This window comes from Spodoptera frugiperda, chromosome 4, assembly GCF_023101765.2.
Source record: "Spodoptera frugiperda isolate SF20-4 chromosome 4, AGI-APGP_CSIRO_Sfru_2.0, whole genome shotgun sequence".
In the NCBI taxonomy this organism is placed as follows: Eukaryota; Metazoa; Arthropoda; class Insecta; order Lepidoptera; family Noctuidae; genus Spodoptera; species Spodoptera frugiperda.
Genome location: NC_064215.1, coordinates 2,024,941 through 2,046,562, shown reverse-complemented (window position 1 = coordinate 2,046,562; position 21,622 = coordinate 2,024,941). Strand labels below are relative to the sequence as shown.

At 39.2% G+C, this 21,622-nt stretch overlaps 2 protein-coding genes across 3 annotated transcripts in view; both read right to left on the bottom strand.

The window, feature by feature from the left end:
- LOC118272386 (uncharacterized) overlaps positions 1-21,622 on the bottom strand; it is a 120,307-nt gene that overhangs the window by 34,741 nt on the left and 63,944 nt on the right. For both annotated transcript variants that reach the window (XM_050693447.1, XM_050693445.1), the window contains 2 exons: positions 5,571-5,715; positions 4,307-4,436 (listed from right to left, as the gene is read on the bottom strand). In XM_050693447.1, coding sequence (XP_050549404.1) covers positions 4,307-4,436; positions 5,571-5,715 — 275 coding nt within the window. The remainder of the gene's footprint in view (positions 1-4,306; positions 4,437-5,570; positions 5,716-21,622) is intronic.
- On the bottom strand, positions 19,001-20,420 carry LOC118279286 (uncharacterized). Its single transcript, XM_035598937.2, has one exon. It carries the CDS (start codon positions 20,404-20,406, stop codon positions 19,324-19,326), a length of 1,083 nt encoding a protein of 360 aa, XP_035454830.2. The 5' UTR covers positions 20,407-20,420; the 3' UTR covers positions 19,001-19,323.

The window sequence follows — 21,622 nt, the reverse complement described above, 5'->3', positions numbered from 1 at the left end:
TAAAGTATATTGGTAATCTTTTCTAAGTTTTTGTTTTATTTAACCCACCCACAGTAAGTAGTGGTCTTTGATAAACCTAACTGCACCATTTTTATGGTATAAGCCATCACTGCCGCCCGTGGGCACTCGAAACACCAGTGGCATTACAAGTGCAATGTTGAAGTTATAGCAAAAGCTTTATTTTGTGTAGAGGAAGCCCATAATCCACCAACAATTACCTGTCAATATGAATTAAATTAAGGAAATATATTACAAGTGCCGCCATACTTATTTTTAATGGATTAAAAATGACGCTTGTCAGTAAACGCTATTATAATAAAAGTATCATTTACATATGACTTATTTGGGCTTCCTTAATTCCCTCAATAAAACTAAGATGGTGGTTATTTCCTCATTAAGATCTCATAAATGATATGAAAGTAGTTATCTGTGCAGACAGACAAACAAACGTTTAACACAAGTGTTAATTAAATAAACGTTCCGTTTCACTTTTTATTGAAGACTTCCTAGTTGCTTGACAAACAATACAATCATTTTGTCCAAATAAAAGGAATAAATTCATTTAAATGCGATATAAAATTATATATCAATTAATTATAGCGATAAATTGGATTGAAGTTTAAAAAAAATAATAAGACTTTTTTAAGATAATGTAAAAAAATATGATTCGGTTAATCGGTTCTAGAGTCCGTGGCACAGTCCGTGGTGTCTCAGACGTTTTTGTGGATGCGTTTGGCATCCACCAATCATATTCATTGGTACACATAGCTTAGCACTGGTGGAAACGGACTCAGCTGACCTATGTTTTATATGTATAGAAAAATGCGTGCTATGGATGGCTTCCCTACTATCGAATCATCGCATACTCGAGCTGCGCATCTTTCTCGCACATGGCTTTTTTTAAAGGGGGAAAACAACCAATGCCTTCTCCCGCCTTGGGTGAGGCGAGACATATCAGACTTTTACTGACTAAACACTACCCCGTTCCTACTCCTGCGTAGAGCCGGAGCCTCGGTTACCTTTTACGTTGTCCGCAGCTCCGGAACAGCTACATAGCTTAGCATCACAAAACTGTCATGACGAGTAGACAGCAATACACTAATATCGTGTACTAGGTCACATCTAAACCGTTTTGTAAATAAAAAGTTTAAACTTGAACTGTGAATCACTGTTAGTAGCTCTCACCTGCTAAACTTTATCTGGGACGAGTGTTTAAACAAACAACAAACACGATTTACTTATTAAATCCATACTAGAACTCTCATACTGGATAAATGTTGATAATTTCATGGTAAATAAACTATCTTCTGCCAGCGGCTTCGTCCGCGTTCCCAAGGGATAAAAAATGCTTTCACCCAAGTCAGCTTATATCCCGTCTGTATACAAGCAGGAGTAGGAACAGTCTTTTTAGTCAGTAAGAGTCTGACACTCCCTCTCGCCTCTCCCAGGGCGGGAGAAGTGATTGGATGGTTTTCACCGCTCAAAAAAAAATATCCTATCTGTATACCAAGTTAACTGATGAAAGAGTCCCATTGTGAATCGAAACTGGTAAAGTCCATTAATGTACGTTAGTAACGAACTGTGATTTATAGTTAATTTAGTCGGATTTTTAAATGAAGACGCACAATAAGTAATTAGCTACGTATATCTTTAGCGTCATCTACTTTAAAATCTTCAAAACTGACTAATATATCACAACGAACCGTGACCATTTAAAAAAAACTTTAAACAATACCTTCACCTTGAGAAGCAAAAAGGAAATATTGTATGTTAAATAATATTAAAAATGTATTATTCATAATCTCTACTGGGAAATTAAACCGCACTGCTACAAAAGTAATTAAAAATATTATAATTTTGTACTTTACATCCTTTGTACCTACATGTATAAATAGCATAAAACATAACGTCACGCTATTTTAATCCCTGAAATGGTAGACAGAGAATTAAACCTACCAACGGCAAGTACCAATGTGATATTTTCCGAGTTATATGCACTTTCTAAGATTATTTAGACACCACTGACAAACGGTGAAGAAAATGTTGTGATTCCTCACCTAGACTTATAATTTCTACACACACACACACACACAACGTCACGCCTTTTATCCCCGAAGGGGTAGGCAGAGGTGCACATGCACATTACGGCACGTAATGCCGCTATACAATGTACACCCACTTTTCACCATTTTGTGTTAAAGTCCCATGTAATAGGGGGTGAGCCTATTGCCATATCCTGGACACAATTCCAGACTCCGTGCTACCACTGAGAAATTTTTCGAAAATCCGAAAAAAGCCCAGTAATACTTTGCCCGACCCCGGAATCGAACCCGAGACCCCTTGTTCGGCAGTCGCACTTGCGACCACTCGACCAACGAGGCAGGCAGTATAATTTCTAATTATAAGTTTGAAATCGCCAAGCCGCATTAAGCAAGCGTGGTAATTAATGCTCAAACCTTCTCCGCATGAGAAGAGGCCTTTGGTCAGCAGTGGCCACTTATAGGCTGATGATGTGATGATGTTATGAATCTCATGTAATTTGGCGTGGGCCTATTGCATCTATTACCTTTTATCATACGCTGGGCGCAATTCGAACTTTACTCTGTACTGACAAATGTTGGAAATATCTATATTTTTTTAGTAAATCTGAAACCGCAAACTTGCCAATTTCAGATGCGACCATCAAATGGCAAAGAGGCAGTCATTCATCTATCCATTTAAATTCATAACTCACATACCCAGAGTATATGACAAATGACAATCTACCATCATAAGTGGAGAGAAACGACCAATATTTATTTATTTAGAAAGCTTTATGCACATAAATACATGGGTGGTCATACAATTATGTACTTATTTGCATTTTATTTAAAAAAAACATGTTTACAAATGAAGTTATCATGGCATGCCGCATCTGACTCGCGGTGAGGTCAATGACCCGTCTAGGAATAGACCGGGGCTAACCTAGAACTTGATAAAGTCACAACACGTATGCTAATAAATTAACTGTGCACTTTTTAACACTGGTAACTGCCTAGAAATGTTAATTTTCAAGTTAAACTTATAATTCGGTCGTTATCTCATTCTTCAGTTCGACAGGTGTTATTATGTCATGTACAAAACGGCTAATAGTTTTTACACGCCGCATTGATTTTGTATCTTTGATTAGTGTCATATTTGTATTTAGGTAAAAATATTTTATTTTCTTTTGAAAAATATTGTCCTACACTAGGATTTTCCTCTGTGTCGTGGGTACGTTTACAAACGTATTCACATTCACATGACACCCAGATCCGAAACAACAATTTGTGGATCACTATGTTACACGGCAGCTAGTTTCCAGCCACCGAGCCAACCGTGGGGCTATAATTTTAGATTGATTGATTATAAGGAAGAAGAATATTCAATACATTTAATAAACTAATAAAAAAAATCTAATTGAGTTGCTATCTATCGAAATGCCAAAAAATGACATTTGTGCACACATTTTCATATTTTTGCTGTCAATAAATTGCAAATTAAATTATTTTTCTGTCAAATCAACGAATAATGGTTAATGTATTTTGGATGGTAAGCACTCTGTTTAAATCTCCGAAAAATACTTATTTTATTGATGATGATGATGATAAGATATAAAATTCACAGTACTGCTTAATTAGTGAAACACAAAATAAGCTGTTTACAGTAATTAGTAGTTACATTAATACATACTTGTACTAAGAATAAATATTTATGTATTTTTAACCTTCTGATCTAATTAAATCGAAGCGTATCAGATTACATTGTTGTTGTTGTTTAGTAGTGTTGTATTTACCGGTCCGGTAAGTATTCCGTATAAACTAAGTTACTTAATAACTACAAGTTTATTAACTTAGTCGTTTAATGTATGTTATTTTAATTTACTGCCATTTCTCGTGCTTGTAGGAAGAAACCATCCTCTGATTGAAATTAGTTCGTGTTGATAACTTCGTGCTAATAAATCGGTAACATTTAACTAAAACACATGTCATTGTTAGCACATGATTAAGGGCGCCTTTCCACCAGAGATGTGCTATGTAGCTTTCCTATGAAGATGTAATAGCCGTACCGTTTCCTTTTTATAGGATAGGGAGTAAACAAGCAGACAAATCACGTGATGTGAGTGGTAGGCGCCTCTCAAAGGTCTAGGACACCCACAACAACAGACAAGATAGAAATGTACTACCAGCCCTCTTAAACATTATTCACCATTCATCCCCCTTTCTTTAAAGCCTCTATCTGATAGTATATGTAGGTATTATAATAATAAAATCTTTCTACTACTGACCTTAGTGCAGAAGGAACATCCGCAGCCGGAGATGAGGGTGACCTTATCAACGGTCGCGTCTTCTAGGCAGAGCTTGCAGTTGATGGGAGCCGCTGGCACGAAGCCACTACCGGCACCGTCCAGGGAATACCTGGGGAAATGGAAACAATACAATAAAACGGTAATTAAACAAGGTTTACTATGCAATAAATGGTTAGCCTTAACAGAGACTAGTAGGAAATATTATAGTGCACATGGGTGCAAACACAGGTGCACTCTCTGTTCCCTAGTTCCATTAAACTGGTGGCAATTAAACATGATCAGAAAGTGATGAGGCGCAGCTGATAGTATAAAAGTACACAGAATATCGATATCATTTTAAATACATCCCTTACTTTTATATGAAATTCATGCCAGGTGTGTAAATACTGTCCTACCCTGTACCCTTAGAACGAGGTTACTTTACGTTGAACGAGAACAAAACGAGAGCGCGTTTGGCGCTCTGATTGGCCGGTACGAATGAACGAACCAATAAGACCGCCGAACGCGCTCTCGTTTTAAACTCGTTGAACGTAAAACAAACTCGTACTAAGCTACTCTCTACCTCTCATAACCTGATGGTACGGCAATCCGATACGACGGGAGACTACGGTTTTAAGTGCACACCATTTCCTTTCAAAATATCAGTATCGACGTTTATTAGAAAAGCACTTTACAAAACTGTCCGACCCGAGGGATCGAACCGGAGATATCGTGATGCAGCCATGTACACAAACCATTAGACTAACGATGCAGTCGAAACAGTTACAACTTGATACTTTGATAGCTGCCTGTCAGAAGCATGTCAAGTTTTTGTCAGATCCAGGTCAGGTCAATCGCCTTGAAAGGCCATCAAATGTAAAACTGGTCTGCATTTCTAGCAGTTTCCTTGATGCATAGAACTGCTTATTTACTTATGCATGTATAGACTATAATAAATGTATATTACACCAATTTAGTCGGTAAAAGTATTTCGTGGTATGTTTTATAGACGTTTTATTGGAGTCATTGAGATTCTTGGAATATACTTTTTATTTCTTTTTCTTCGGGACTTAACCTAGGTTAGGTTTGGCATTGAATTATACCTAGATTCAGATGAATATCTGTTATTCACCATCCTTATCCATTTCGGACGGTGACAACGACATTTCCGTGTTTTTTTTTTATTTTCCTGACAAGCCGTAGATGATTTATTATCATGCTTCACTTATTCCTTTTCGAAAGTAAACTAATGTGCTATTCTTACCTGGAGCCTCCGGCACCAGCGAGTGACAGCAGCGAGGAACAACGGGAGCAGACGGAGGGCGCGCGTAGTCTATTGTGAGCCCTCATCGGCTCTGATGACTTCTCGCGATCGGTCAATGCGAGTACTGTCGAGCATTTCCGAAGACCTGGTGGAAGAGAGCAGTTATTAATTAGGTGATCTATTATATAAAAATAAGTCGGGTGATCCTTTCTGACGCTATAACTCCAGAACGAACGAACCACTACGGTTCAACGGTTTTGCATTCGTTGAGCTCCGTACGGCTCCGTGAGTGAGGTTTATAGCAAAGAAAATTCAGGAAAAAATATATAGTTAGCGACACGATGCTACAGACGTCAGTGTCATGTCACCCGACCGCGGATCAGTAATACCACTGTTATAGTTCGAAATCATCACTGCAGAGATAAGTCTTAATTACTTGTCGTGCCGACACGAAGCGACAACACGTCGATTGCTGCCGCCTCATGTCGCCCGCTTCCTCTTTCAACATGTACCTTAAAACTGTAAATCTCATCACAATTCTAACCATCTTTAACCTATCTCAAACTGTTCATTTTTCCCCCTTAATATCAACAGATGCCCTTCAAAAAACAATGAATCCCAAAAGGACCTCGAAGATATTAGTTTTTAACAAAAGCCAAGGCAAGTTGGCCGTGTTTGAATAGATTTATACTTCAATAACTTTCTATTGAGCCAGGCATTCTTGTGAGCGTAGCTAAGTTATAGAAGTCGAACGCAAATATCTTTGCGGAATAACTTTACTGTGCAGGTATTGGGTTTAAGGCTCCCTCACACAAGCGCGGTATTATCGGTCGATAATATCGCGATAGTGCGTCCCGATTCCTTGCACACAGCTGCGTTTTTATCGTCCGATATATTTCTTACAAGAGAGCGTTATTATCGCAGGTGTGTGTGCGATCATTTGCGTCCTGATACAAAACATTCTAGAACTCATATCGGAATATCACAGGACAGAGAAACGCAATGTCTTACTTCCATTGCGGCGTTATTATCGCAGCAATGTGTAACAACATGACTATCCTAATACAAAATGTACTGAAAACAGATAACGCATGCGATATTATCGACCGATAATAAAGCGCCTGTGTGGGGGAGCCTTTAATCTTGCAGTGGTTACAAGAGCTAAGTTCAGGGTTTTAGTATCACAATTTGGGTCAAAGGGAAGCTAATTAAATTACTGTTTGACTGGATAAAGTTGCTGGAAATTTAGATGCAAATAACTTGAATTGTGGCCATAATTTATGCAAGGTGGGACTTCAATGGATTAGTTATTCAGGTCCTGTGGTGATTTTAACTGTTCGATCTTTAGTATTCTTGCTTTGGAGGTATCTTAAATCTATCCAGGATCCGGGTCAATCGTCTTAACATTTATAGAGGAATTAAGTGTTGGTAAAAACATAGACTGCACGGTGGACGCATTAGCTAGGCAACTGGCTGCCGTGCAACTTGTAACGGAGTAAGTCTTCGTATGATCCACAAACAATTGTTTCGGATCTGGGTGTCATGTGTATGTGAACAAGTATGTTTGTAAACGACACAGGAGTAAATCCTAGGGCAAAGTTTTTTTTTAAACAGAGATTTAATCTTTGTGATGTTTTTATGTCAGTTATATTACCTTCCAATATGACACTGATTAATGGTACCGTTTAAAGAAGAAAGGCCGTGCTCTGAAGAAAGTTAACGACTTGAAACAAGGAAAACACCATCCATTCATGAGTCATCGGTTCCATGAAGAGTGCTATTGAATGAGTGTTACTAAGGCTTATTGTTTTGTTTTTAAACCGTAACTCCGAAATGCAGTTAACACGGTTAATTTCGCTGTATTTTGCGGTCACTCCGAATGGCTATTTTGATACAAGCGCCGATTTAAGTGTAAGACTTGTGTTTGGATTCGGAGCTGGTGGGGCTTTACCGGGGCTCTGGCTCGAAAAGCAGGAGTAGGAACGGGGTGGTTTTTAGTCAGTAAGAGTCTGACCTCGCCTCGCCCAAGGCGGAGACGATATTGGATGATTTTCCCCCCTCAAAAACAAAGTTACGTGTTTGTACCGTGTTTTAAAGATTTGGGGTGATAAATGATAATATTAAGAATCGCACAACTACATGTTGTACGATACGTAGATTATTTTGAATGAAAAACAAATAATCAATAATTATAATCAATCAAATCAATAAAAATACTCATAATTGTAATCTTCAAACACAACTATATACCTCCCAATAAAGCCGTGGCAGATTCCTTTAGAACACCTTATTATATTTCCTTAAAATCTATAACGATTCTTAATAAACCTTAATGTCGAGACAGTCAATTATGTTTTTTCTTGATGGCAACCGCATTCAATTATTAATTAGGGTCTATTTTGTCGATCATAATTTTCAAAGATGAAATGAAAATCTTAATTCAAAGGCACCTTTAATTTAATGTGAACTTCTTAGGTCTCACGTGTTTTTGGTACTAGTTTTCCTTATCAATCTATGTTTTTTTAACTTGAGCTTACACGTGCTTCATGCGTGCATATGTAGGTAGTTATTTTGCATAGAAATGGTAGCAGGTTCCCCTTGTAGTGGTTAGACATCATCTTAACACAATATTTCGGTTTTTTTTTGAGATATCCAAAGATATTTAAGAAAGAAAGAGAGATTTTTAAGAAAATAATTTCTCATGAGAACACAGTATCTCATGTTTTACACCAAAAGAATTCTGAAGAAAACCAAAATATTCACTATAATTGGCCGATAAGGAATACCACATAAAATAAGATCACGATTATAGTCGTACATACGGCACTCACCAAGCTATACAGAACCAATATAATCTGACCGTTGAAAGAGTGAAAAGATCATACAAAGCGGACCATGATAAACTGGTTTTGCATAGCTGGATGTGAAGCTATACAGCATCAGGATGTGCAGAACCTGAACAAAGGACCTTTACAAGCACTTTCGAACTTCACTTTCGAAATTGTGAAAGGTGAACTTTTGACGGTCAAATTAAAACGAATTACGATACATACGGTGAAAGAAGAAAAAGTGTACTTGAATTTATATTAAAACTGTAATTTATGTTTTAAGGGGAATGCTTGGTCAGTTTAATATAACATCGTTTTACCATTTTTTTTAAGGGGAAAATCATTCAAAGAATGCTCCCGCCTCGGGCGAGGCGACGAGTGACAGACTCTTACTGACTAGAAACCACCCCGTTCCTACTGCTGCTTTTCGAGCCGGAGCCACGATAATCCGCTAGGCAGTCCGCAGCTCCGGGTATCATTTACCCATAAGATCATAAATATCCATTTATTGAAGGTGCATGTTCATCTTTCAGACTTCAGAGATTGTCATTGTATTTTTGAAAGAAGCCTATCAAAGATGTGATTAAGTGAAAACATTTTTTTTTAATAAAAATCTTTTACCCTTCCGTTTTCAAAGCTTCCACTACTAAGAGTCCCATCTCATTTCATAAAGATAAGTAGGCCACTAGGTACGTAATGCAAATCAAGGAAAAAAAATACCCAAGAGTTTCCCGGAAATTCTATAAAACTTTCAGTGTAGGTGCTTCATCCGCGAATCCACGATTACTGAAGCTATAAGGTATTCCAGGAATCGCTGGAGGAAGACACGACACAACAAGCAATTTTACCGTCAAGATAAAAATAGATATTCGCCTTTTCGCAATCTTTTGCAGCCTGAGAGCCTAGTACCCGTTTAGCTCTCTGATTGGTTGGTTAACTTGTAGCAGCCAATCAGTACCTTTAGTACAAGTTTGCTTTACGTTTAAAGTAATCGAAACGAGAACGAGTTCGGTGCTTTGATTGGCCGGCTCGAATTAACCGACCTAAGTAGGCAAACGTCATAAACGAGTCGATCGCGTTAACGCAAAACAAACTCGCACTAAGTCTTCTGAATGAAATTCCTGTTAAAATATAATATCGTTCATATACAAACATAGCACGAAGGAGCAATATTGGAGAAAAATATAAAATTCAATCGTTTTCATGCTACACTCGTTGAAGGAGAGACAAATATTGACTGGAACGATGTTTTTTCAATTACAGTAACGTTTGTAGTCTCTGAGGGGTGAGTAAAATGATATTGTAGTACACTTTGTGTTACGATTTAATAGTGTGTGGTAGAAAGAATAGATACGGGACAATAGACATGTTTTTTTTATTTAACGTAAACAACGTATGAGTAAATTATCGTAGAGTGAGTGGTGTCTGATATATCAAGAACATGACTGAGAAAATTATAGAATAGAATGATATTATGAGAAGATAGGAGAAAAAAGTACAGCAATGCCTTATAAAAGGGAGAATGGAAGAACACAAATATGAGCTGCCCTTGATATAAATGTCTGAAGAAGAAAGTGTTTCGGGAAATCTATTATATAAAAATAAGTCGGGTTTTCCTTCCTGACGCTATAACTGATTTCCACGGTTTTGCATTTGTTGCAAAGGTCTCGGATTTCGTGAGGTTTGTAGCAAAGAAAATTCGGGAAAAAAAAAACAAGAAAAAAGCAGGACAACAATCATTGGTGGCAAAACGGAGTTCGACGGATTTGCTAGTCTCTTATAAAAGGGAGAATGGAAGAACACAAATATGAGCTGCCCTTGATATAAATGTCTGAAGAAGAAAGTGTTTCGGGAAATGCTTAGTAAAATTCAAAATCAGAAATTGAGCTCAGTGTCAATACATGATACCTAACCCGTGCTACTAAGTTAACCTCGTTTTAAATTCTTCATAAAATAACCGACGAAAAGCAGGTATGTATTACGTTGATTTGGTATCATGTCTTTTCCTATAGGGAAAACAAAAGGCGTCAGCGCGTCAACGTCATTATAAACGAAACGTCAGAAATGACGTTTATGATAATTTGTTACGTCACATATCTGTCAAAAAAACTCCTTGACGTTATTTTCACGTCACTGTTTGAGATTTTTTGCAAATATCCGCTATAATGATATTAATGGAAATACCATGTTTGTAAACGAAAGTGTCACACTGTTCTAACATTTAGGTTCATTATTAAAGTCAATTTAATTAATTTTATATCAAGGATAAATCCCATTTCATTTAATTTGTGTACTTATGTGGGTCGTTATGATATTAAGGTCCTGAATATACAAATTGTCAAGTTAAAAGGGATGGACAATATGGTTATACTAAATGTAATTTTATTTTTAGTTATTTAGAGTCGAAATTTCATAAATAAAGCTAACTGTGACTCCTCTTGTGTTGCAGGTGTCCATGGGCGGTGTTGACCGCTTACCACCAGGTGGCTTACCACTACCACTAATCAATTTTAGCATTAATCACCACGCTTACCCAATGCGGGTTGGCGATTTCAAACTTATAATTAGAAATTATAAGCTCAGGTTCCTTCACGATGTTTTCCTTCACTGTCAATGGTGTGTAAATAATCTTAGAAAGTACATATAACTTAGAAAAAGTCACATTGGTACTTGCCGTTGGTACGTTTCGAACTCGCACTCTCATGCATGACGACATACTTACATACATATTTTGATATAATAATCGATTAAAAATGTAATTAACGCCAAAAACAATGTGAAAATTGAACAACAACAAACTGCCACGGGTAGCCCGCTAATTGGCAATCACAGACCCTTGACACGTCACACAGGAGCGTGCGTTGACGACCCAATTTGGTACCAATGTGGGTAATGTATTAATAATAATATAATAATAATAATAATAAGTCCGCAAGGCAGCTAGTGGCGAGCTGTTGGGCAGTGGCGACCCCACGGACCTGACTCCCGGGAGAGGCCCTACTTTTTAACTCCGGTTGGTACTCGTGACTATCCGGAGTGGCCTCTCCTACCTCACTCTTGCCTTAATCGGCTGGTTTGAGTGGAGATTCGCAAGAGTGGAGTTGCCTTCAGCTCCACTTGGGGGAAGGACGTATCCCAGTAAGATGCTGGTAGGGGTCTTGACCGTACTTCCGGGATTGCTCTGATAGCCGTGGGATGCCTCCCCTTCCTCAAGCAGCTCAACGGATGTTGCTTCCCTTGTCGCTACATGCTAGCGGCCGTTTCCGGGGCCCACTATTGAGTTTGCGAGTCACCCCCTGCCTGTTTATCCGTATTTTTCAATATTGGTCAGGGGCAGGGGCCATAGTCCCCATAGTTAACCGGTTAACTATTCCACAGCCACCCACACCCATATCCCTATCATTTCCTTTTACCATATCTCGCAATAGTCCTGCATCAACCGGGGATTGTCCTTTGGTGTACTTCCATAGTGCATACAGGGATAATCGCCGGCTGATGTCCCCTTACATTTAGATTAAAATTGTTCAACGGGCCTCTGCGAGTTGGCTTCGGCCCCTCGTACGCCTTCCAAAGGTCCGGGACCCTGTGGTCCCGAGATTATGTAAAGAACAAACATAATAATAAAAAACTTGCAACACTAAAAAACGTCAACATATAAATTTTACACTGTTTTTATAATATTTTATTAAAACCGATTTGTACAGCAATATTCACATTAAATCATCAACAAAATCATCAAGAAATCTTTTACAATAAGAAACCTTCTACAATAAAAATCTATTAAATAAAATTTAAGAAGAAATAACAATGTACACCATGACACTGACAGGAGAAGCCAAAAATCGTTTTGATAATTATATTATATTATACTAGTGAAAAGTGAAAAATGTTGACACGAGCAAGACGATGTTACGCACACCCACCATCCCCGGACTCGTCGCTCAGCTCCGCCTCGCCGTCACCGGAACCCAACCACGAAGAACTTCCGGTGACAGTAGTTGCGTCGAGCTCGAGCGACGAATATTTCTCCCCACCGACGTCGCCACCACCTGCACGTCGGCCGAGGAGAGGCCGGCCACCGACGGGCTTGGGAGCCAGGGGTCAACAGACCCCGGGACGGGTCCCCGCTACCGGTGGTTGTGCGCGGCGCATGAAATGGTCTCAAACAATAAATGAGAACGTCATGCGCGCGTACTACGGTGCTACGGAGGGAGGAACCAACCTCACTGCGTACCGTGAAAGGATGCTGTCGATGTTTCAGGTACTCGAGCCATCCGTCAACGTCTCGGCTCAACGACTCTCGGATCAGGTGCGGGTCATCCAACGCAATCGTAGATTGGACGAGGCTGCACTTGATCGGCTACGCTCAGAAGCACTGCGCAACCGTGTCGTCCCCGCCCCACCACAAGAGGTGGCACAAACACCTATAGCGTCACAAAATGTGACACCGACCACTCCTGCCGCTGGAGTGGAGGACGACAGGGTTGAACAAGTAAGTACTCAGTGCAATGAACGACTGAGGAGTGCTTTGGAGGATGCGATTCGTGAGTATAGATTTGCTCCTTTAAAACCAAAACTGCCACGTTTGCCCATGTGTGGAAAAAATAGAGCGCTGGTAAGCGCTCTGGATTCGCTACTTAAAACATATTTTGAAAGTAGCGAAAACCTCTATGATACACACTCGATCCTGTACTGTGGGGCGGTAGCAGCTTGTCGAGTAGCTAACGTCAGATTCTCGAATCTTGACGCAGCAGTCCGACCAAAACCAGCAGTACCAGCCTGGCAGTGCAGGATTGAGCGTCGTATCAGTGAGGCCAGGGTGCTTATCGGCAAACTATCCTGCTTCAGGGAGGGCAATACTCGTCCTAGAGTGATGCGCTTTGTAAGACGTGCATTTGTGGGGACTGAAACCAGTCCTCATGAATACATGTCGCGTGTTACAGAGCGCATCGACTTCCTGAAGCAGAAAGTCTACGCATGGGCAAATCGTATCAGGCGGTACAAAAAACGAGTTGAGCGATATACTCAGAATCGCATGTTCCAAACAGATCAGAGGTGGGTATATAGAAATTGGGAACGATCCAACCAAGATGTGACTGATGGGCGGCGACCGGATGATGAAGCCACTAACACATTTTGGCGCAACATCTGGTCGGTGCCTGTTAGCCACACAGAGGATGACTGGATCTGTGATGTTGAGCGAAGGTGTGAAACTGTGCCAGAGATGGAGGAGGTGATAATCACCTCCTCTGATGTGAGCAGTGCAGCCTGTTCGGTCCCAAATTGGAAATCACCGGGGCCAGACGGGCTGCACAACTTCTGGCTCAAATGGTTCACCAGTTCACACTCTCGCTTAGCATCGCAATTCCAGGCAGCTTTAGAAGCTGGATCGTTGCCCCAATTTCTAACAACAGGCGTTACCCATCTGCTCCATAAATCAGGTAGTTCCACTGAACCCAAAAATTATAGACCAATTACATGTTTACCAACGGTCTATAAACTTCTTACATCTATTTTGAGAACAAAAATAACAAAACATATTGAAAAACATTCCATTATGTCTGTATCTCAAAATGGATGTAGGAAGGGGTCTCGTGGAACTAAGGAGCTACTCCTCATTGATATGGTTGTAAGCCAACAGGTTCGTCGGTCCCGAAAGAATTTGTCTACATGCTGGATAGATTATAAAAAGGCATATGACTCTGTGCCACATACATGGCTCATGAGGGTGCTGGAGTTGTATAAGATAGATGCAACTCTACGCGCCTTCTTGCAGTCATGTATGAGGCAATGGAGTACTGTGCTTTGCTATCCGGGATGTAGACAAATCCAAGGGAGTGAAGAACCTGTAAGGATAGTGCGAGGAATATTCCAGGGTGACAGTCTGAGCCCACTATGGTTCTGCTTGGCCTTGAATCCTCTCAGTACTTTATTAGAGGCTTCAGGGCTAGGCTATCCTTTGCGGAGAAGGGGTCTAGTCATATCCCACTTGCTTTACATGGATGACCTCAAGTTGTTTGCTCCAAATAACAAACAACTGATGGAACTACTGAAAATAACTGAAAAATTTAGTAGTTCCATCAGAATGGAATTTGGAGTAGATAAATGTGCTGTCATGCATGTGAAGCGAGGAGGGATTGTGGAATCTGAGGGTCTAGAACTCTCAGATTTCACAAAACTAAGAGCGCTCTCCGCAAATGATACTTACAAGTACCTGGGTATGTCAGAGGGATTAGGCATTAATGGACCGGACATGAAACAATCGTTACGGGAACGCTTCTTTGGCCGCCTGAATAAAGTGCTGAAAAGTTCATTATCAGGCGGAAACAAGGTGCGAGCCTATAACGGTTGGGTCATGCCGGTTCTAATGTATTCTTTTGGTATACTCAAGTGGACTCAGACTGAACTTGACACTCTGGATAGGCGAGTCCGAACACTGCTGACTGCAAATCGTATGCATCACCCTCGTTCATCGATCATGAGGTTGTACATCCCGCGGAAGTGTGGGGGTCGAGGCTTGTTAAATGCTAAGACCCTTCATAACCGTGAGGTGTGCAACCTCAGGGAATATTTCCTGAAAGTAAACGAGGGTATGCATCGAGAAGTAGCGGCAGTGGACAATGGATTCACTCCGCTATCTTTAGCAAAAGAGAACTGGCGCAAACCTGTGGTACTAAGCGTCAATGACCGCAAGGAGGTATGGCATAGCAAGGAGCTCCATGGACGCTTCTTCCGGGCCCTTCATGGACCCAGTGTAGATTTTCTGGCGTCCGTATCTTGGCTACGATTCAGTAATCTCTTTGGAGAAACTGAAGGATTTGTCTGTGCAATTATGGACGAAGTTATCCTTACGAATAACTACCGGAAATATATTATTAAGGATGGGACCGTTGACATATGTCGGGCATGTCATAGTCCTGGTGAGTCCATAAGACATATAATTTCTGGTTGTGGTCGTTTGGCTAATGGTGAATATTTGCATAGACATAATCAGGTGGCCAAGATTATCCACCAGCAACTTGCTTTGCACTACCAACTTGTTGAGTTTGAGGTTCCATACTACAAGTATGCGCCCGATCCAGTTCTCGAAAACGGCCATATCACGTTGTACTGGGATCGATCTATCATCACTGACAGGACTATTGTAGCCAACAAACCTGATATAGTGGTGATAGACCGACAAGCGCGCCGCACGATGATAATCGATATCACCATCCCTCATGACGAGAACCTCGTGAAAGCTGAAAAAGATAAACAAATAAAATATCTTGACTTGGCTCACGAGGTTGTCGACATGTGGAATGTGGATTCGGCTATCGTTGTGCCGATAGTCGTGTCGGCCAACGGTTTAATACCCAACAGCCTCGACAACCACCTTAGAAGGCTGGGGTTAGGCGGATGGATCAAGGGCCTGATGCAGAAGGCAGTACTCCTCGAAACGGCACGTATTGTGAGGAGGTTTCTGTCTTTGGAGCCCTAACCACCGGTAGCTTGGACCATGCTCCCGCTACTGGTCGGCTCCTATTTTTATATTTTTAAATGTTATTTTGTTTTTTATTTTTATAAGTAATGTTTAAAAATATAATTTTAGAGTGTTTTAAATAAATATATGGAATAATAATAATAATCATTTATTCATTTAACAAAGTGCACACTAAAATACAAAATTATTTCTTAAAATCTAAACATATGTGCTGACATTATAATTGCCTGAACTAGGTTGAACCTGTGTCTCAGGCGGAAAAAGAGCTTATATGATAATTTGACAATATAAATTAACAATCTAATATACTAATAATTAAAGAACTAACATCCATTAAAATACATATTTTTTGCTTATACCTAATACCTACATTATTTATTATTGTTTGCATCTGCAGTTTTATTTGCACACTGTAAGTAGGTTATCCGTGCGGTCATAAGACAGACTTTGCAGATAATTAAAAACACTTTTTCTGCATTTAAAGTAGTTTAGGCTATAAATACTTAGTTCACTATTTAGTTTATTATACAGAAATGGGCCTAAAAATCTAAAGAATCTATTCGTATACATATATTTAGAGGTGGAGTTTGAACTGCAAACTATATCTTTACGTCTTTTGTTAGTAATGTTAGAATTATTGTAGGAAAGCTGAGAGTGTTGTTTTAGTATTACGTGCAAGATAAATAATTGCCTTACAGTTAAAACATTGCAGGATTTATATAACTGATCTGTGGGAAAGAGGAAAGGATGGAAGTGGGCTACTTTTAAAATTGCTCTCTGGGCTCGTTCGAGGGGAAGCATTGTAGTTTTTGGTGCTCCTCCCCAAGAAGTAATACAATATGTAAGGATGGACTGACAGAGGGCCAGATAAATTTGCGTTATTAGCTTAGGGTCTGCGATTGTGCGTAGTTTTTTAAATACAAACATTAATTTCCGTACTCTAGACACCAAGCTCTCGATGTGTTGTTTAAAGGAAAGAGTATCGTCAATTATAATACCTAGGTATTTAATGTTATTTGTTTTAAGGACTTTCGGACAATGACATGAGTTGATTAAAGGATTACTACATTGATGTGCGTATAGATGGGTGTTAGTATTTTTATTTTGACTTTTGCGCATGGAAAAGTGTATAAATTTCGTTTTATCAACATTTAGGGTTAGTAGATTGCTTTTGAGCCAGTTAGTGACAACATTAAAACCTTTTTGGGCGCTCTTGTAGAGTTCATCAGTAGTTTTCGCAGTAAAAATTAGCGCTGTGTCGTCGGCGTATGAAATTATTTTGCCGTTTTCTATATCTAGATTACATAGGTCATTTATGTAGATAAGGAATAGGGTAGCGGCCAAGATGCTGCCTTGAGGCACACCAAAAGCATGATTTTTCAGGTTATCACTTATGGTCGTATCGATTCTAACGCATTGATGGCGATTATTTAAGTAATCTGCTATTAGTTTTAGCTGTGTGCCTCTTATTCCTACAGCCTCTAGTTTGTGTAAAAGCAAGGGAATTGATACAGTATCAAAAGCTTTGGCTAGGTCAATGAAGATTGCTAAGCTTTGGTTCCCCTTGCCGAGTTCTTCTGTGACGTAGTCGGTCAGGGTATGTACCGCATTTGCCGTAGATAATTTCGATCTAAATCCGAATTGCATAGGCGATAGTAGGCCGTGTTTTTCCAGGTAGTTGACTAGTCTAGTGTTAATGATTTTTTCTAGTACTTTGGATATCGAAGGAAGTATTGATATCGGTCTATAATTACTTATTAGATCTTTGTTTCCTGATTTGAAAATAGGAATTACTACTGCCTTTTTCAGAAATTCAGGAAATACGCCATTTGAGAGGCATAGACGAAATATATACGTCAACGGAGGCACCAGAATATGCTTGAACCGTTTTAGTACTTTATTGCTTATGTTATCCCAGCCAACTGCACTATCATCTTTCAGTCCTGAAATAATTCGCGTGATTTCGTAAGTATCGGGGTCAAGCATAACAAAAGATTTTACACTCACATGTTGAATGCTTGGTGATTGTATGGCTGTTGACTGGGGGATCTGTTCGGCAAGGGTTTTTCCTACGTTTACAAAAAAGTTATTTACATTGTTAGCTGACAAAAGCGGTGAAGAATCATTAGACAGTAAACTTGAGATTGATTCATGCTGTTTTGATAAATAAGTGACGTTTTTTATGTGTTTCCATAATGATTTGGTATTGTTACCTGCTTTCTGCAATTCATCCTTATCATAGTTAGTTTTTAGTCGTTTTAAGAGGTTGTTGCAAAAATTACGATATCTCTTATATGTTATTTGGAGTATCAAGTTATCAGGTGATCGCTTTGTTCTTTGATGAAGTTTGTCCCTGTGTCTAATACAACGGATGAGGCCGGGTGTGATCCAAGGTTTGATATTATGCATTTTTTTATTGTTTGTCATAATAGTTGTATTGTGTAATATTGCTTGCTGGACATTTTTTATTAAGTATGATAAAGATGCATTTGCGTCCACAGTATTATATATTGGACTAAAATCAATGTTGCGTAAATCATTTTCAAGTTTGTTTATGTTTAATTTGGACTTTGTCTGTGTTCGATTTGGCTTAGGCGGCATTAAATCTAGTGTTAGTAGGACAGCATGATGATCGGTGATCGTTGAATTAGTCACAAGTGTTATGTAATATAAACTAGATTTTATCATCATATGATCTAAGCAAGAACCACTCTGATGTGTGGGCAGAGTATGAGCAGGTAGGAACCCTAGATATGAGCAAAGGTTAAGGTAATGTTGTGTTCCTGCATCACAGTTATTAGAGCCTATGTTTATATTTAGATCACCGGTTAGTATAATGTTTTTGAAAGGAGTTAATGCTTCACAAGTCTGGTTTAAGGAATAGAGGAAGGGATCCAGGTTTCTAAAGGAAGGGGATCTATAGATAGCTAATATTGCTGTAGTATTGCCTATTTTTATAACTAAGCAGTTACATTCTTCTAGGTCTGGTTCTTCGACAGTGATCTGTAATGAGTCCTTGGCATAGACTACGACGCCGTCGTTTTGATTGTAACTTTTTTTACTACAGTAGGAGTGATATCCGGGAATAAGAGGGAGATTTCCATTGCTGTTTGATAACCAGCATTCTGTTAGCACTATTATATCACATGTCAGGTTAAGTCTATGCATGAAAATATTGAAGCTGTCTATATTCTTATATATACTACGAATATTTTGGGTTAGTACTGTTAATGAGTTTTGAAAGTCAGACAGATGTTGTTTGCAGTCTTCAACATCGCATGATTTGGTCACAGGTGAGAAACTATTATCTATTTGCGTAATTAAATTGATATCCATATTATAATAATAACTAGTTGAGAATTAGTTCCTAAGTAATGAAATATTATGTGACGCTCTTAGGCGCCTTCATAATCGATCGAGTTTATGTACCTGAATTCAGCAGCTATCCTAGCCGGGCAATCGATATCTCCGGTTTTATGGTTACCTGGTTTTTGAAGCGCAGGCACGTGGCACATTTTGGAGAGTCATTTTTCTTGGTGCATTCCTTGATTGAATGTCCCTCTTCACTACAGTGTCCGCAAACCGGGGCAGTGTTTTTGCATGATTTAGCCGCGTGACCGTACTGTTGGCAGTTGTAACATCTAGTTACTAAAGTGAAGTCTCTCACCGGGCAGGACGTCCAGTTTATAAAAACTCGATCTTGGGTGATGAGGGCTTTTCGTATGACGGCTGATACTTCTAAGATCAAGTTATGGTGGTCTGAATCTCTCCTGCCAGATTTGTGGCTCAGCTTTATTGAGGACAAAAATGTATCTCGAGTCATAGATGGGACTTTATCGACCATGTTTTGTTCAAAGATGCAGCTGTAGACCTCACTTTCTGCCATTGATGAGGGAACTCCTATTATTATTATGCGGGGCTTCCGTTTCTGTGGTTCGTCGACGGTGAGCCCTGAGTTTGCATGCTGGACAGTTTGCTTCAATTTTTCGAGGTCATCCTTGGTCTCAGTGCTGATAATCACGCCGCCATTTCGGACTTTACGGACTCCTCGGACTTTCAATTTCATTTCCTCAGGGCACACGATTTTTTGGACCAGGTTTCTCGTTTCATCGCTCGTCTTTGAGTTATCGCTCGGGTATATCGCCACTGCACTATGTTGAACTGGACGAACGAAGCTGTTGGACCCTTTTTTCACCATATCAGCAAAGGAAGTGCTTTCAGAAATTGGCTTCGTACAGGACTCTTTTATTACAGTCTTGATTTCTGTAGCTAGTTTTTCTGTCAGGTCTTGTTTTTCGTTCAGGGCTTGGAGGTAGTAGTGTGTTTGTACGGCCTTTTGTTTTAAGGACTGGTACTGCACGGCTAATTGCGCTACGTTATGTCCCACTTTTCGACAGAGGTTACTTACTCTCAATTTTTGTTCTGAGTTAAGCTTGCCTTCGGTAGTAATAGAGCAGACCTCGTTTAGGCTTTGTTCGATGGACCCCATCCAGTTTTGTAATTCGGGCGTTGAGATGGTCTCCATTTTCTCTATTGGCTCTCGGCTGGGGGTTTGGGCTAGTGGTTGTGGTGTCGGTGGTGGAGAGCGGCGCGTTAGCCCGCTTCGGTTGAAGGGGCTGCTATCCATCTAGATTTTGTGTAAAATCACCACTTGTCCATTCTTTGAAGTTCACTCAAATAAACACTCAAACAATTAGTTAATATTATATGTAGAAGGTATAAGTATGCTTAGTCACTAAAGTAGGTCACAATTAAAAATTGTCAATTTATATAAATTATTTACGTTAACGAGCACGACTGCATGCGTCTGCGTTGTCAATCAGTCTTATCTTATATCTAATGACTATACAATATACATGGCGCTTCCCTGGAGCAATAGAACCTCGTGTTCTGGTTATGATGCTTATGAGATTAACAGATTGGGTGGTAGAAAATGATTTTATTAAACTTGAGGCAAGTTTTTAAATAAACTTCCCAAAAAAATATGAGCTCATAACAAAATATAAATCACTAATAACCTATACCTATTTTATACATAGTAGATCTTGGGCCACCGACTACTAAGCTATCAGTTGGTAGACACAGTACAACATAGAGTAAAAACTTATATACAGTTAGAGTTAAAAACTTGAAGCCTATTTTAGGGAAAAAGCCTGTGGCGTTTAGGCGTGTGGGAGTAGTCCCTTCTTAGGATTTAAAGCTGCTTTCAATTTGAAACTAATTACAGCATTATACATCATAAAAGTCTATTAAAAACGTTTATTTTGAAGTCGTATTTACAATATTTTTTACGGTAATTATACAAAAAATTGTTATGATACTGAAAAATAAGATAATTTGTCGGGTGGGCGTGGCAGGGAATCAATAACACATTGCAAAAACTAAAAGTAATAATCATATAATTTGTATGTTATTTTCGTAAAATGACTAAAAAGTCTTTCGTTAATTATCATTAAAATATTTGATTTATAGATTGAATATGAAAGATATAAACACTCGTTTTCAATAAAGACCAAGTCCGAATCCTCATGGTCGACGGTGGTTGAAACATATTCAAAACCACATAATTTAATGGAAGTGGAACGTTAATTTTTTAATTATTTCAAATATGGTTGGTTCCATTTTTTTAATTACAGCACGCAATTACATAAATCAGTTATTAATTAATGAAATACTTTAAAAGCTTCGCCTTACAACCTAGTCCAGGAGCCAGTGTACAATTAATAATTTCATTAAAACGT